Source organism: Etheostoma spectabile, chromosome 20 (assembly GCF_008692095.1).
Source record: "Etheostoma spectabile isolate EspeVRDwgs_2016 chromosome 20, UIUC_Espe_1.0, whole genome shotgun sequence".
Lineage (NCBI taxonomy): Eukaryota > Metazoa > Chordata > Actinopteri > Perciformes > Percidae > Etheostoma > Etheostoma spectabile.
The window spans coordinates 19,010,600-19,028,347 of NC_045752.1; the positions used below are offsets into that span (position 1 = coordinate 19,010,600).

Consider the following 17,748-nt stretch of genomic DNA (forward strand, 5'->3'; position numbering starts at 1 on the left):
ACACACACACACACACACACACACACACACACACACACACACACACACACAGCTGCTTCTGTGGTGGGCAGAGACGGTGAAAAAAAGCAACTGTGAAAAAACTTGTCATTGAATCTCTTAATGGTAATGGCCTTTTGCAAAAATTGATTAATTGATTGAAATTAATTCTTGGTAAGAAATAATTTCTTGAATTAAAGTAGCAGCTGACAGAACTGAAGACAGAAAAAGCGCTGAGTGTCACTGCCATAAGCACTGATGCGTTCTCTTACTGTTGTACGCAGGGTTTGAATCACATGGGAGCCAGTGGGAGCTGAGTTCCCATGACAACAGTAAAATCATACACCTGTGCGGGTTTCTAAAAATCATCAGCACTATTATTTAAACGACAAATAAAGCACTTTTTCCTTTAACATATCAAGACTTGTTTAGGTTAATAAACAGCCTAAAATTAACCTTTTTTTCCATAAGAACACTATCATTTTTAGAGCTCTTTTAGAAGAAGAACTGGTCCAAATTTGTTTCATTGCTTGATTGTCAAAATAAAAATAAATTGTTTAAAGTTCAGAACCATCAACCAGGCTATAATGCATGTTATAACCTACATCGGTTGCTGCTTCTTGTACAGTAAAAGTGAATTAAATACCAAAGGATACCACTTAGAAGAGCCCATTCTTTGTCATGAGAACAACAAAGTCATATCATCATTATTCATCATAGTCAATCATTATTCTTTATTAGGTGCAATACTATACTATTCTGCTGTGATGTGCACACAGCTCGGTCACTTCAACTACAAAACCTTGAAGCTGAGTTCACCAGATTAGTTTCCTTATTGCAAAATAATTTTACTGATCCAACAGCTTTAGAACAGTCACTAGTTCAATTCAATTCAATTTTATTTATAGTATCAATTCATAACAAGAGTTATCTCAAGACACCATACAGATAGACCACACTCCAGAATTTACAAGGACCCAACAGTTCTAGTAGTTTCCTCCAGAGCAAGCAACAGTGCGACAGTGGCGAGGAAAAACTTCCTTTTTGGCAGAAACCTCGGTCAGACCCGGGCTCTTGGTAGGCGGTGTCTGACGGGCCGGTTGGGGTTAGAATGAAGAGTGGCAATAACAAAAATAGAAAAAATGTCACTAGTCAAGAAAGAAATGAACAACATTCTGAAACAGAAACCTGTCATCCATAGAACAAGACACAGCTATCATTTAATTAGGTCCAGTGACCATACCCGCTATTAAATCTTCAGATGGTAAAAATAGAACGGACCCTGTTGAAATAAAAAAATCCTTTCAGACATTTTATTCTGTATGAATCAGAGGTTACTTTGGACGGGTGGTTAAATCAGCTTGACTTGCCTCAAGTCAACAAATTGTCAGCAGAGGAATCAGCTGACTTAGACAAATTGATTACAATAGAAGAATTATGATGGATCGTGCAGAATATGCAAAAAGGAAAATCACCGGGCATTGATTGGATCCCCCCTGAATTTTATGTAACTTTTTAGGAACAACTGTGCCCATTCCTTGACATGATTAACTTGATTTCCCTACTCTAAAAATAGGATAAGGATCCTACGGCGTGCTCTAGCTATCGACCCCTGAGCCTGCTAAACTCTGATTGAACAATCTTTGCAAAGCTCCATTTGGAGTCCAATATGTCATAAAAGCGAGAATGGCAACAGATAATGGAAGACGCCTTCTCCACATTGTGGATGCTGCAGGAGACAGTCAGACGCCAATGTCCCTTCTTTCTCTTGACGCAATGAAAGCCTTTGACAGACTTGAGAGGCCATTTTTATGGTCATTCTTAGAGGTGATGGGCTTTGGTAACACTTTCATTGGTATGATTAAAGTTATATATTCTAACCCCTCAGACCGAGTCTTATCCAACGCACCTCCTCCTCTTTGTTTCCAGTTTCTAGATCTTCACATCAAGGTTGTCCCTTGAGTCCGGCACTTTTTGTCCTTTCCTCAGATCCTGTGGCTCAAGCCATTCACCAGTTGATTATGGTGTCACCAATATGCATTTGTAATATACAGCATCACCTCTCTATATTTGTGGATGATGTTATGGTCTCTTTAGAAAACCCCTCTCAAATTCTCCCTCCTCTTCTATTACTTCGCGAGGAGAATGGAAGCTCATCAGGATTTAAAATGAACTGCTTAAAGTCTGCATTACTTAATTTTAATGATTCAGCTCACAATTTAATCATCCCTGCTAACACCCTCATTGTTAAACAGTTGAGATATTAAGTTGTTGAGGTTTTCCCATGCTTAAACCAGATTGTTAAGCAAAACTATTCTGTTGCTCTGAGCAACATTTTGAAAGTCATGAAAAAGTGAATGGGTGTCCCCATGTCGATTCAAACTCGTATCTCAGTGGTTAAAATGAATGTTTAACCCAGGATTAGCTTTGTGAGCTCTGTGCTACCTCTTTCCCCTCCTTCTGGTTATTGACACAAATTACAATCAGCAGTGTCTAAATTCCTCTGGTAAGGTAAACGGCTGCGGCTTAAGATGTCTACACTAGAGAGGAGGAAAGAGGATGGTGGCCTCTCAGTTCCCAACTTTAAACATTATTTTTGATCCTTTGTGTTAAGACCGAACCTTTCCTGGCTTAACCCAGATTTGTCTGACCTCTGGCGTACCTGCTATGACAGAGCCTTGGTAACTCCATGACATTCCGTTTTCCAATATCTCTCATAAACAATGCCAGCTATGCTTTGGCCGCATTGTCTCTCATCTCATCAAGACTTGGGGATTGGCTGAAACATATTGTCGTATGCCACTGGCACACATTTTACCCTTTATTCAACATCACTCTTGATTGGTGGGAGGCCTATAACAGCGCCAAGATGGGAACATAGGCCGGTTCATTATCTAAAAGACATCTTTAGCGAGACTGGCTTGTTTTCCAACCTACAAAGCGCATTCAGTCTACCACATTCCTCTTTTTTCTTTTAACCTTCCATCAAGATCAGCACTCAAGACACACGGTGTCCCCTGGCAGAGTTTGTTGCACAGCCATCCTATTCGGATCCAACCCACTTTCACTACTTAAGGTTGGGCAGGTAGGTGTGCTCCCCCTGCCTCATGCTTTCCAAATACAGCATGCACGTGGAAGTGAAGGGAGGCCCCAGAACAGAGCCATACCGCCAAATACAAATTTCCAGATGAATGAATCTAATTTGACAAAGTGCTCCTGACTAAACTGAAGTCCTTTGTATCCTAAATCCTTTGGTGGAAACTAGTCTCATTACAGGTAGTTGACCTCCATTTGCTCTTATACAACTTGTATTCCCGAGAACTGAGGTCTCCATAGGTGGACCATGTCCACCGAAGGTTAGCTTATTGTCTAGTGGACTATTTACTTCATAAAACCTTGTTTTCTCAAGAGGTTATCACGGAGCCAACGCGTTCGCTCAGTCTGTCTGCTCACAGTGCCTTTGCTGTTCCTTCTCATTATCTTTGCTAGTTCCTGTGTTTGTCTAGCTTTTACAGCGGTCAAGGGTCAATGGACTCCAATTTGCCCGGATGAATGGAGGAACAAGGCTTTGCAATGCTGGTGAGTTTGTAGTTTGTGAAGTGAGAACTCAGGCTGAGGGATCAAAAGATAAACGCCTGATTAATCTTTATCGACAATGTTTCAATTCCAGGATTATTCAGGTTCATTACTTTGGGCTTTCTTTGTTTGGTGTTCCAAACTCAGGTGGATTTCTGAGGACTATGGTTAACTGCTCCTCAGATCTCTGCAGGGTAAATCCAGACAGCTAGGGGACCGTTAGGTATTTATGGAATGGACTACCGCAGTAAAACAGGGGAGGTTCATGTCTTTTTATTCTTTGTTGAGGGTCATGCAATTTCTTTTAGTCTACGGCTAGGATCACCCAAAAAAAACAGCAAAATTTCAAAGGGGCTTGTTTGGTGCATATTTTTCCAAACAGCTCCATGTAGGATTCAGTCTCGGCCCCCGTTGCTAGCAGATGGGTCCCTTCTTGTTTAGTCAACCAGAGAACGTGTGATTTCCCAAACTGAAGAAATTCCGCCCGCACATATAAACACAAAACTGCTTTGCTAGTTCCATTGTGTTGTAACTAAGACATCTGCTGAAACAATGATTGTATTCATTAGCATGATTGCCGCACTATTATTGCTATCGAAAACACCAATGTACGAAAACATAGCGGACCAGATGCAAGCTTTTATTTTGAAAAGTTGAAGTTCACGGACATTATGAGACGGGAGGTCTCCAGGCTGCAGCCATACCCGACTCAAATATCCTTTTCGTTCCCAGTGATTATTTGTGAAATTGTGCAAAGGACACCCACTTCAAGTCATTTGAGAAGAAAGGGGTGGTAGCATGCAAGCTCCCAAATTGACACTCGTCTGAGAAATGGAGTTTGTCTGGCAACGAGGTCTAATAAGGCGTCGTAAGGAGGACATAGAGAAGTGTTAGTTTGCAATGACAACCATCAATTGTGTCTATGCCTCTGTTGATTGAGTGGACTGGAAGTAATGCTTCCAGCCAATACAAACGGCCACAAATCACTCTTTATTTCCCTACTTGCATTATATAACATGTACGATTGACTTGCCAAAATAAATGCACAGAGTGAATTTTAGAGTCGCACATTGTTGATCACGGCACTGGGAAAGAAAGTACATCCGACTCCATTTCCCAAAACATGCTGAGAGGAGCTAACCGAGGAACTAAGGGGTTCACTTTACATAATGTTTTCCCACATCCTGCAATGCCATTCTAAAAATACTTCTCAAGTCAGATAGGAAGGTGATTTCTTGCTGTGGTCGTTCGCCTTCCCCTTTTACATCGATGGTTTAAAATTATGCCGTGCTGTTCGCACCATTCAGAGGAACTCTTCCAGGGGTATAAGTTGTTTGGTTTGAGTAACCGTAGCTGGTGTTGAGCATTATGTGGCTTCCCTTTGCACTCGGAGGCCTTCACACAGGAAATTGTGACTCCAATTTTAGGATGGGCCATATGAAGGAGGGGATCATGTTTGAAGAGTTACCAAAATGGCACTGAAGATATTATATAAAACGTTAATGTTAGTGCCTCAGTGGTTCTGGGTGTTGGGGATCCACAGGCTGGATGTTGGCACAAGTATGAGACCCCAAGCTGTGATTGGATGGGAGAAAGACTAGATGGTTTCTACAGATTTTACCGAGTCAAATTTAAGACTTTAAGACCTTTTAGGAATGAAATTTAAGACCCATATCCCAACCTGAATGTATAACGAAATGCAGAGTCACAAAAGTACTTGCATAGTAAAAAAATATATTCAAATTGGATAAAACTGACGCAGAGTAATACTAATCTGTACATATTCAACAAAACAGAAAAAAAAAAAAACATTTTAATGAGAAGTAGCGTTACATGGATGTAGGAAAATTCATGACATGTTTAAAATCATATAAGACCTCGAACACAATACTTCAGTGAATTAAAGACTTTTTAAGGCCTAACATTTTAGATGTTTTTAGACTTTTTAAGACCCCCGCGTAAACCCTGAGGAGACGGAGCGGCTCCCGGCTGGAGCCTTCATCTCACCGGGTCACCTCTCCCACTATTAATAGACGGCTCTTGTCCACGTGAAGGGACCTGTAAATGGAAAAAGACCACAGTGAAAATGTGTGTGAGGCAAAGAGTAAGCTAATACGACATTAGAAGAGGAGTGTGACGATCTTGTAATCCATCTCAAGGCTGCGCGTTTGCTTCTGCGAACTGTGTGTCTGTGGACCTCCCTGGGAGGTCTCCCTTACTTTTTCACATCATCGTTCATTTAGTTTTTTAGACTCACTCATCCTATTTTGTTGAAATCATTATTCAGTGGGTGATCCTATCTCCTTCATTTTTATACTTAGTATTCATAACCCTCTGGGGAAGAAAGATGCACCGGAAAGTCCGAGCAACACTCCTACTCAAAAAGCAATGTTACAAAATTTCATTTTAGACATTTACTGTTTTATTCCTACATTACATTTCTTTTGTGAACCAAATACTTTTTTTAAACGCGTTTCTAGCACCAAAACAATTGCGTGGAGTTATGTTTTTAGAGGAGATTTGAAAAATATTGCCGCTTTCTTTAATTTCATTACGGTTTACTTGTTTTGAAAAGTTGCAAAAACTGAGTGTAGCATCTACGTATATGCTGCATATTGTATATTTTTAGCATTGAAACAACAATGTAACACCCTAATGACCGCCCAATACACATTCTGAATGTATGATTTTTTAGAGTCTGGTGATACTTTTTAAGTTAAGACAACCATTACATAAACATGGAAAAATGTACAATGTTTTTTTGTCATGCATATTAATGCACTGTTCACACATTATATGGATTATTACCACATTCTTACATTGAATGTCCTGACATGCTTATGTGGACGGCATCTATTGGAAAGCCACATTCTAAATGGCAATTAACATCATAATTATGAAATTTGTTCGAACGATGAGGCAAAAAAAACATTGTTAAGTATTAAGTCTGTATACAAACAACATGCATATTATTATATTATTCCTTAAGGGAGGTACATTAACAACAAATGTGCCAAAATGTTTTTTTTGCAAGCATATGCTGCGCTGAAAAACACTCTCTGTCACTGCGCACACACACACACACACTGATGTCTCAACTGATAATCAACCCTGACAGGAGGAGGTTAAAATTCCCGGCGTTCCCTGTGGAGCCGGGATGCCACTATGCCACTCCAGCTGATGTAAGCAGAAAGGGGGGGTGGGGGGGGATGACACACAAGACATGCAGGAGACTCTGGGTGGATCCCCTGCAGGGTGAACTTCACATTACCAAGCTCTTTGTATTATATTAAAAAAGCGTCTCGAGAAAAGAACGCTTTAAAATGCATGTGTAATATAGAAACTGGGGTGTATGATAAACATGTATGTGTACTATAGAAATGTATGTGTACTATAGAAGACAGACATGTAACCCTCCTGTTGTCCTCAGGACAAATTTGACAAGTTTTCAAAGTCTCTACATCAGAAAGTTGGCTTTCTTTCAACCATATTGCCAAAAAAGAGCATGGATGGTTACATACGATACATCTTCGCAGGTAAAAAAAAAAAATTACGATCAGTTCACTACTTTCATTGAATTTTGGGTGTATCATTCAATTTTATAGCATTTAAAAAAAACAACGAAATGGTTTTTAAACAGTATGCTGACTAAACTTTGACTGTGATTATCCACTAAATCGTAACTATTTGTCAAAACAATTCATAATTTCAGATTTTTTAAACAAGACAATTTGGTCAATTTATTGATTAAGTATACCAAACACGTGTAAAACTAGTATTAAGTTGATATTAGTGGTGAGTCCAGTTGTAATGGAAAAAAAAGTGCAGAAAAAAAAGCTAAACTTAAAAGAAAAGAAGCAGAAACCGAAACAAAAAGGGTACTTTTTTTTTTTTACATTTTTATTTGCATTATTGACAAGAAGACAACACAAGGGTTAAAGCTTTAGTTTGTAACTTTTTTGATATTGATGAACATCCGTTACCTTCAAGCTGTTTCCAAATGAGTTGCTCCAAAGCTAATTAAGATCACGGAAGGCTTGTATCATGTTGACACTCCGACATTGTTGCTGCCATGACTAAGAATTCCTCATGTGGGCGACAGAACTACACACTGTAGCTTCAAAGAGTCAAGAACTCCATTTAAATGAAATAAAAAGGTAGAGTTGAGGGTGAAAACGATGTTCAGAGTTCAGAGGGAAGGGGAAATTGGATCTGCAGTTGGCGGGACAAACACAACACACAATTTAAAAAAAAAAACACAATAAGCGAGGCATAACACATCGTAGCAGCAGACAACCGACAGATTGATTAAGATCAATTTCTTACAAATCAACCGTGTCAAATTACAATCATTGGGTGTCTGAAAAACAAGTAGTGATTTCTAAAAGTGTCATTAACCCTTGTGTTGTCTCCTGTCAAAATTGAAAATCAACACTTCTTTTGATGGTTTTTATTGACGTTTTTAACTTTTTCTTACAGTTAATTTTGGAATTCAGGGTCTATAAATCTAATTTTGACCTCAAATTTGTATTTAAGTGCATTACTTGAGTAAAAGTACTTGGTTACATTCCACCACGGCATGTTGGAAATTACATTTGTTCTAGTCATTGGTCTACTTAAAGCATTCTGAAAAATGCTTATCTCGTTATGAGGATTTTGTTTAAAAGTGACAAAAAACTAAAACCGAGTGAGGCCAGTATCTGTGAACGGGGATCAGCTGACAGGAGGCCTCCCGGGGCTTTAGAAACAGCAGCAATCGGCGGCGCTGAGGTTGGACACCACGAACCACAGACCCTCACATGGTTTGTTACATCTTGTGAAGTGAAAACCCCAATAAATACACTTTGGTGATCTTCATGTTTTCACTTCAATTAGAGGATTAGCCTTTCTAACAGCATGGGCTAAACGGAAAAATGCTGTTTTGCTTTGCTCCTGGAGCTCTGGAGCTGGAGAGCTGCGGAGGGTTGGACTCGACAGCAATGCCAGGCCACACGTGTGTTCCAGCACTGGCTGGGTGTGTTTTTTTTAAGCGTACAAATAATCAGGGCTGTCCTCAACTAAAGACATTCTGAGTCGAATAACAATCATATGATTTTGTTGAACAATGGATACACTTGATTTATTTATTTATTTTGTACCTTTATTTAACCAGGAAAGGACCCATTGAGATTCAAAGTCACTGTGTCCACGTTCGGACACCACTTGCTGCTGTTGACCATATCCGGACACTTTCAGACTGGTGCACTTTCTGGTCTTTTTGCAGTACTTTACATTTCCGATCATCACCAAAATGTTAACAGAATTGTTCTATACCCATCTAACAATCTGCGTATGAATTGTCCCATAATGTACATGGACATTTAGATGTCTAATTAGTATATGAAATGAGAGGATCGACGTAAGAACGCTCGGGCAAGGAATTTTCCAACTAAAAAGTTTCTATTTTTACTGAAATGGACATTAAGGAGCTCTTATTGCATAATTCAGAGTTGTTGAAGCATGGTATTTTATTGGAAAGGACAGAAGTAAGATCCGGTAGTTTTAACAGCATTGATGGGACTTTCTTTAGCTAACTGTCCGGTTAAGGCCAAGGGTCGCGCACGGCTGATTTATCGGCAATAGCGTACTTTAGCTCTTGTAAAGTAAAAGCTAAAGTGAAGAGTTGAAACTATATACCGAAATCACATATATGAAGTAACGCAATAGTTTTACACCATTAAATTAACTTAAAACACAAATAGATCATTTATATTCGTATTTAAAAGATGTTTTGAATAGGAGCATCATACATTTGAACATTATTTGAATATTTAAAAAAAATTATTTATGGACATTGAATGGTATAATAGAGGAAGACTGAGAGCTCTAGTACAAAGTGTCCAGTGCACGTAAACTTTGAGACAAAGCACGTACAGTATGTTACATCATCATAGTCAAGTACAGACATAAAAGTGTTATTTAATAAACAGTTTATCCACAAAGAAAACGTGCAAAAGCAACACTTTAAATCTCCAGGTTTTAGGTTTCCTAAACTTAGTTATTCAGCATGACAAAAAGCATAAAAAATGACTAATCAACTAAAGTCGACTAAGACCAATGCAGCCAATCGTTGACTAATCGTCTGAAAGGGGGCGGCCCTACAAACTCCATTTCATTAAGGATTAATGTATTTTCCTTTATTTGAAGAACGTAACAGTGGACCATCTGGGCGACAGACTGACATGGAGACTGCACTTAAATTATTAAAATAAAAACAAATCTCTAAAAGCATCTGCCACGTCTTTTGTCCTCTAGTCGTAGGAAGAGCAACACACACACACACACACACACACACACACACACACACACACACACACACACACACACACACACACACACACACACACACACACACACACACACACACACACACACACACACACACACACACACATCTAATTGTTCTGCCTTCAATTAGTCCAACCACCCAAAGAACAAACTGAGGTCTCTCTTAGGGTGAATCAACACCGCCCCCTGTTGGCATGGCACACCTACTGTTCCCAAATATAAGGACGAGCTTTGATGATTGAAAGCAGATGGAGTCTGCTAATCAAACAAGGATATGGAAACTATTTCAATTGCACAAGAAACTCTTTGGGATCCCTTTGTACATTTTTTCTTCAAAACATTTTTGCCAAAAATGTACATTAAGGGCCTTTTTTAGGTGTGAGATATTGGAGATTTCCACAAATTTGACATATTGGCCTACTATAGGTTCTAGAGAAAGGTTCTCACAACAATGTTAAGAACAAAGTGCCTTATTTTTATTTCAATAACTCCATGTCAAACAAATCCATTTGCCCCAGTGTGTTACTGATACTGTAACATATGTTTTTTTGAAAGATTATTTTTGCTTTTGGGACGCCCTCCCTTGTTCTCAGCTGGCTGTTCCCCTGGGCTGCGTCTCATTGCCCTGATTTGATAGCTCCTTGACTCCTCGGCCCCCGGTTGAACCAGGCGTTGTTCTGTCCCTCTGTTGTGAAGGTTGTCTCAAAGCTCTTATTTCTCCCCCGAGGAGCGAGCATGAAGGAGGGATCACCGAGGAGCTATGGGCGAGGATACACAACAGCAGCTACCCTGAAGCTGTGCAGCTCCGCCCATTCAGGTTGGATTTGATTGCATTTTCCTAAGACATAATGCATTCTGTAATTTCATTTAACCCTCTGATTGTCCTCTGGTCAAATCTGACCCCTTTAACAAATGTCCATATCTTAAATATGGGTTTCATTTTAACCAAAATACCACGAAAAAATGGAATGGATTCCATACAACACTCTTTGCAAATACAATTGATCACTTTCATTCCTGACAAAACTCATCTGTATGTTCCTCTGATCTTAACTATTAGTAAAAAAGTATAATTGTTAATTTCTGCTTTTTAAACTCTAATATTAGGTATTATTCTGTATAAATGAGGGTTATTGACCATGAAAAGTGGTAGTGAGGTGGTGTCAGTGAAAACTAAAAAAAAAAAAAGTCTGAAAAAGGAACATAAATGTCAAATGTTTGTCTGTTTTTGACCCGGGAGGACAACACAAGAGTTAATAAGTCATGTTGAATGTACACACAACACACTCAGTAAGATAAGGTAGACTTTATTGATCCCACACTGGAGAAATCCCCTCGTACTGTCCACATAGTCCAACAGTAAAGAGGAACTCATGAGAAGAGATGTTCAAATTATTGATGGGTAGTGTATTAGTTTGTATTGACTTTCTTCAGTTTTGTTCTGATCTATTTAGAAAGGTAAATGTAAAGGTTTGAACATTTAAAAAAAAAAAAAAAGGGTAGGACCCAAAAAGCATTTTACTTCCTCTCACCTCCCTTTTGGAACCTAAGAATTTATTTATTTAGCTCATTCTTGCTTTTGCTTTTTTTATAGTGAACCACGTATGCAGAATGAGGCGAGCCGAGAGCAGCAGTGGGCATAATGGAATTTAATGAAAAAACACAAACAACGTAAGCTGGGGAAGGTCCACAGCGCAGGAATGAACCATAGGCGCCGTCTTGGTGGGGACGGTGGGGATGCGCACGATTTCATCATGAGTCATTTTGTACCCACCACTTTTTTTGAAAACCTAGAGCTCAATTTAGTTAAAAAAAGTTCATAACACATCTAATTCTTGAGTGACAGAGTCCAACAAATCCAGAAAAATCTCTATCACCACAGGCGCAGACTAAATGCAAAAGGTAGTGAGGGTGGTAACGAGGAACAGGTGACATGAGGGCGAACACATCAGGGCAGGGCAGACAATCACAGAGGCGGGAAAACACACAAGGCAGGAAGTCAAATATGTCAAACTCAACTCCCATGGCCCTTATTTGACATCTCCTCTACTTCTCGGTTCTTGGCTGAACCTGAAGTTGTTACATCCCTCCGTCTTAGTGTATTTTGGGGAGATGTATAAAACGAAGCGATTTCATTCCTGATGACATGGGTATTAATTGTGTTGGTTTTGTTGGGAACTTGATTTTCTCCCAGTCACTTAGACTCTTGCATTTGGGTCATCTTTACATCAAGGACTACAAGTGGAAAAAGCATTGAACTTTATTTATTGTGTTGTTTTGTCCACATGATGTAATGCTTACCATCTTGTAATATCATCCAAACTAAACTTAACCGTTGTGACACACAGACTGAGGAGGTTGGGGGGAGATTCAGGGCTGATATCAGCTAATATCAGTATCTTCTAATGCAGAGAACTGGGGCGAGAAGTGGAAGCACGGCCACACATTGGCAGGCTGCAGGCTGGTTGATCTGCCACTCGGCATATCAATGACTGTCCCAACACAGAGGACCGAGTCCTCAAACAACACGCCCACTTGGTTTGTCTCTGTACTTACTCCACATCCTGCAAACATGGAAGATTTATAGTCTTTTTATTTAAGGTTGTTTAGATTGTTTATTTAGACGTGGATTATAATGCAATATTTAATTTAAAAGTAAAACTATGCTGTACATTTCTATCATTAAACTATTCATTCTAAATGCGCTGCTGTGTGTGTTTAGCAGTGGTGGCCTAGCGAGGCTTTACAAAGCTTGGTGAACCATTTTCTTTATTTTTTGAGCCACTAGTTGGCTCTCTCTGTTCATCAAAGGGTTGAAAGCACACTGAATTTCCATTCCTTGAGTTTCTTTAAACCAAGAGTGTTATCAAGGGACATGATTCACAAAGCTTCATTCATGAGGCTTCTTTTAGCCATCACTAGTGTTTAGGAGTCCGTTTAACACATGTGTGCAAAAGACTACGAGTGCCAAATTTGCAAAGTAAAGTTCAGTGCATTTCAGGGAGAGGAAGACACGACTACTAGAGCGCCAGATCCACTCTCATCTCCGGCTGAGTCAAGGTTTAGAATATGCACTAAAAAGTGTTTTTTTTGTAGACCATGTAAACTCAAATTTACCTTTATCAAGATGTTTTTTATGTCAGACCTGTCTATTGCACTTAATATATTATAGATATCGAAAATCCATATTTTGGTAATGGCGGAATCCAAAAGGGCCACCACAGCTGTCCAGAAGCCTACATTTATGTTGTGTGTGTGGTATCATTGTAATCGTTGACCATCAACACATAGGGGCAGACATCATCCTTTATGCAGTTCAATGTTGTTTTCAGGAGATATCATGCAAAATATATAATTTGGCTATGGCAGAAAGTAAAATGGCCGCCATGGCAGACATGACATTTTTTTGCGATGGCTAACCACTGAGTAATTGTACGTAATTGTACGATTTCCCCCCCAAAAATGGCACTTATCTACTCCACTAAAGTTGGAACCGGTTCTTAATGCCTACCATGACTAATATTCCATATGGATAATAGATCACCATAGTTACCAAAATATACCATATTAGCATACCCTATTGACATTAAATAAATAAGATAAACTCAGCATGAGACAGTACTCTCAAATGTCAACTCTTTGGTCCAAGTGTGGGTGAAAGCCAGTACATACTAGAAATCTTTTATTAAAATCTTCACAACATTTTGTTATAATAATTACAGGATCATAATACACCCATTCATTTACTCAGTTGGCATCGAACTTTTACTAGAAGACATTAAATTTGGACGCTAAATGTCCAATTTCTTACTAAAACAATTTGCTGAGTAGGAAATAGTGCAAAAACATACATTCAAATTAAACATTCAAGTCTGGGAAGAAAAATTTAAAAAAAACTCTTATAGATTATTACCTTTGAGAAAAAGCTAAGTGCCACTACTAATAAGTAAAACACGAAAGATGCTCAGATGCTTTGCTTTTAGGTGCATTTTTTCTTACAGAAAGCGTATGAAACCCATGCCCAAAACACTCATACATCCTGTCATTGTGCTACTTGGAGCACGTTCAGACCAGAAACAGCGATCCGACGCGTTGTGGGGCGGTGGGGGTGTCACTCAAATGGCCCATTTGTGTGACGTCCTGTTGTTATTTATCCCCCCAAAGAAGCACAAGTAGACTCTATGTTTCCCAAATACTGTTTCCCTTGGATAATTTATAAATCTTGACATTCCCGAGCGCACTTAAAGGCAGCTTCATTTCACGGAGAAAGAGGAAAGAGACGGAGCGACTGGGCTTTGTTGCTGCAGGAAACATTTGGCTGTGACACAAACTCCTGTTAATTCAGTGCTAGGTTACGTCTGAAACCTCATCTTCTACACTACATACTCAATATGTGTACTATGGTTCAACATCATTTCGTGTAAATAAACAGTAGTGTGTAACTTTTAAGACGCACTTAGCTGTAATTTTCAACGTAACTTCTTGAGAACCCTTTGTGCCGTTGAAGACGTGTAACCATGGTAACCCCTTCCGGCATCGTCAGATAAAACTTAAATTACTGAAAGAGGGAAATTACTATACCAATAGTCGTTTAAATATGTAGAAATGTAAATTAGAGTGATGTTGACGTTACAGAGCTTCTTGGTTTCTGTCCGTTTGTCTTTTATGAACATTGTTGTTACTACCGCATAGCATTGTGGGATATACTGTATACCGGAAATATTATGCAATTCACGTTCTATGGGTTTCATACTAAGGTTTCGGATGTATTAAAAAAATCTCACATACTGTTTTAGCCTACTAAATAGCATTTTAGTATGGAATTTAGGATACACAAACAAATGCACTAACCCCACTCAAAATGAATGGAAAGATCTGCGTTTTCATTGCACCATCTGAGGATTGATGCAGTTATTGTGAATTGTTAATTATGGATGCAATCATAGTGAAAATAAATTATTCCCCCTTTTGTTCAGGACCCCCTCGAACCCCCTCAAAGAGCCTTGAGGGTCCCCGGATCCCACTTTGGGAACCACTGTCCTACAAGATTAAGACTTTTTAATGCGATGGGCTGACAACAAAATTACAAAAATTTAGAGCAAATTTCTTCCATCCATTGTTTCTGCTGGAACTATCAAGACATAAAGTCATGTGCTCTACGTTTGGTGTGCTCCTTCATGAGTAGATTGACTGTTAAATTTAGGGTGGAACAGGTTAAGTCATTGATAATTAGCTTTGATTTCATAATAGTCCAACATTCAGACTTCTAGGACAGAGTCCGAGTTGCCACAGATCACCCCGGCGTCTTCGTAATGGGCACAGTTATGAGTCCCCACGCCGGCGTGTTTGCAGTCCAGCAGGCTGGACTCGGTCCCTTCACACTGAACATCATCCAGGAGAATCTGCAGAGCCTTCCCCTCCCCGAACTCTGAGTTCCTGGCTGCCTTAATTGCGTAGTTGAAGCCCAGCTGCTGGCAAACCACTGCAGCATTATTGGTGGTCCAAAGGTCGTCGCACACGGTGCCCCACTCCCCGTTAACGTAGATCTCCACCCGTCCACGGTCGCTGCGGCCTTGCTCATCCCCAACCAGCCTCACCACTCCGTTCTGGAGCTCGGGCATACTCTCCGTTCTGGACTTGCCCTTCCTGCGTCTGCCTTTCCGTCTCAAATCTCTGGTGGATTTGGTGGTGGTTGTGGTTGGCAGAGCAGTGGTCAGGTCTGGTCCTCCTAGACGGTCTATGAGCTCCTGGAGCCAGTCGTAGGACTCTGTGGGTTGTGGCTCAGGCTGGATTTTGTTGGGTGGATCAACACCGATTAACGCTAACGGAGAATGACAAAGAAACACAAAAACAGATTAAGTCACACATTTAGTCAGTAGTAGGGTTGGGCTTTGTGTTGATTTTAACAATTGTGATTCCAAGTCCGATTCTTCCTTTCGATTCCAGTTCTTATTGATCCTCCATTCTGATTCTTTGAGGGGCAGAGTTGAAACGGGTCACAAGCTTATTTCACAGATAAGAGGACATTTTGATCTTGATTCAATGGTGGCTGTTTCAATGTTAAAAGACACACTTTAGAGCCCTGCTTACTGCGCTCAACGGCTGCAACACAACAACCGCCTGGAAGTCTGGTGCTGCTACGGAAACCAAAACTTGTGAGTGTTAAACCTGGAACAGATGATTGGATTTTGAAACCAATTTTACCAAACGATTCAAAAAAAAAAAACCAAAAATAAAAATTGTGTTTTGTGCATTCCAGGGGGAGGACGACATCAGAATGAGAATCTGCTTTATTGACCAGGTATGAAGACATATACGAGGAATTTTCCTTTGGAGCATAGTTGCTCACAATGTGCTTACACATTGTGAGCAACTATGCAACTATTTCTACTAGATTGCTGGATTGAATCGGCAGAGTCAAGTTTTATAATGTGCAGTAAAAAAGTGTTGGTGCAGCCCATGTTAACTTGAATTTACTCAAGATGTCATTTTCTTTCAGTTAAAAAAAAAGTTCCCTAGTCTTATTATATACACAGATTAGTTATAGCTTCTAAGTTAATTGATTAAATATTTTTCATACTTTACTAGTTTTTGTTTTGTATTACCTTAAAGAAATGTTAAAGACTAATATGTATATTGTTTTGGCTACCTCGACAGCATCAGGGTGACGTTTGAGGCTATTTAAAGTTCCCTATGACTATATGACTAATGGATCCCCTTGGTTACCAAATTATATAATATTAGCATACCATATGAACATTAAACACGCCCAACTCAACGATAAAAATTGGAATTGGTAATTTTTATAACAATTCCGGGTTTGAATCTGTTCTCGATGCCCAGTGTCAGTATGGCCAATGTGTTTGGAAGTGGACTCACTTTCCTGGGGAACAAACTTGATGAGGTTACTTTTCACTCTGACAGGAAGAGGGTCATAGTGGCACTGTCTCGGTGGAGCACGTCTGGAAAAAAAAGAAATAACAAATCAGAATAAAATATAGTTGCACATAAGGGAAGCCAGAACCCAAGCAGGTGGACACATACAACATATTTGTTTGCGGATCATTTTGTATTTAACTTCCAGCTCAAGTCACACCAGTGGCGAGGAACAGTTAAGTAAACTGAATGGCTGGGAAACAAATTAGGTGACACAACCACCCACTGCTGAGAGAAATCCAGAGTGAGCCAAGAGCTGTCTGAGGCAATGTCAGAGAAGGGAGATTTAGGATGACAGGCCTTTCACACTACTGCCAACACTGCTTCACTTCCCTTCTTTACCCAAACAGAGACAGGCAGTATAACCGCCACATTCAGCAAAAGTTATCCCACCGGCACTGAGAAAACACAGATCTAAGCTTATACCCAGGCCAAGAATGATCACGATACTGCACATCCCTCAGGCTCACAGAGAAAAACGACATGCCTGGGTTTGTAATCATGAACAGATGTGTGTCTTACATATTCCTTTTCCAAGAAACAGAAACAGAACTGTACATACTCTCCACACAGGGAGCAGGAACTGTCCATGGCAAAATGCACATGTTTTCATTGTGTAATAATGAAGTAAGAAAGAAGCAAGGCAATGATTATGTTCCTGCATGAAACCCTGTTTCTGCAGCAACTTGGACTATTCCATATCACCCCTAGCAGTCTTGTGCCTGGTCTGTATGAGCAGGATCGGACTGGGCTATTTTATGTTTGTGGACATGTGTATGCAGGGGCGTGGGCGTGAGGGGACTGAGTACCCAGGGCTTTCATGTGAGGAGGGCCCCAAAAGATGCTAGAATAAATAGCTGTGGATGCGGGGAGGGGCCCATCGAGAATGGTTTTCTACAGGGCCCAGAATAT

General features: G+C 39.9%; 1 protein-coding gene and 2 long non-coding RNA genes across 3 annotated transcripts in view; 1 reads left to right on the plus strand and 2 right to left on the minus strand.

Moving 5' to 3' along the window:
* Nucleotides 1–5,940: 5,940 nt before the first annotated feature.
* Nucleotides 5,941–17,748, minus strand: part of LOC116669978 (uncharacterized) — an 18,221-nt gene continuing 6,413 nt past the window's right edge. Inside the window, exons 2-3 of the long non-coding RNA XR_004326925.1 lie at nucleotides 13,370–13,373; nucleotides 5,941–5,990 (exon numbers count right to left, since the gene is read on the minus strand). This is a non-coding gene — a long non-coding RNA (uncharacterized LOC116669978). The remainder of the gene's footprint in view (nucleotides 5,991–13,369; nucleotides 13,374–17,748) is intronic.
* The window catches only part of LOC116669976 (uncharacterized), a 17,215-nt gene continuing 7,070 nt past the window's right edge, over nucleotides 7,604–17,748 (plus strand). The window contains exon 1 of the long non-coding RNA XR_004326923.1: nucleotides 7,604–7,699. This is a non-coding gene — a long non-coding RNA (uncharacterized LOC116669976). The remainder of the gene's footprint in view (nucleotides 7,700–17,748) is intronic.
* Nucleotides 13,884–17,748, minus strand: part of hhipl1 (HHIP-like 1) — a 9,707-nt gene continuing 5,842 nt past the window's right edge. The window contains exons 8-9 of the mRNA XM_032500128.1: nucleotides 16,780–16,862; nucleotides 13,884–15,721 (exon numbers count right to left, since the gene is read on the minus strand). Of these exons, the coding sequence (XP_032356019.1) occupies nucleotides 15,159–15,721; nucleotides 16,780–16,862 (646 nt within the window). The 3' untranslated portion in view covers nucleotides 13,884–15,158. The remainder of the gene's footprint in view (nucleotides 15,722–16,779; nucleotides 16,863–17,748) is intronic.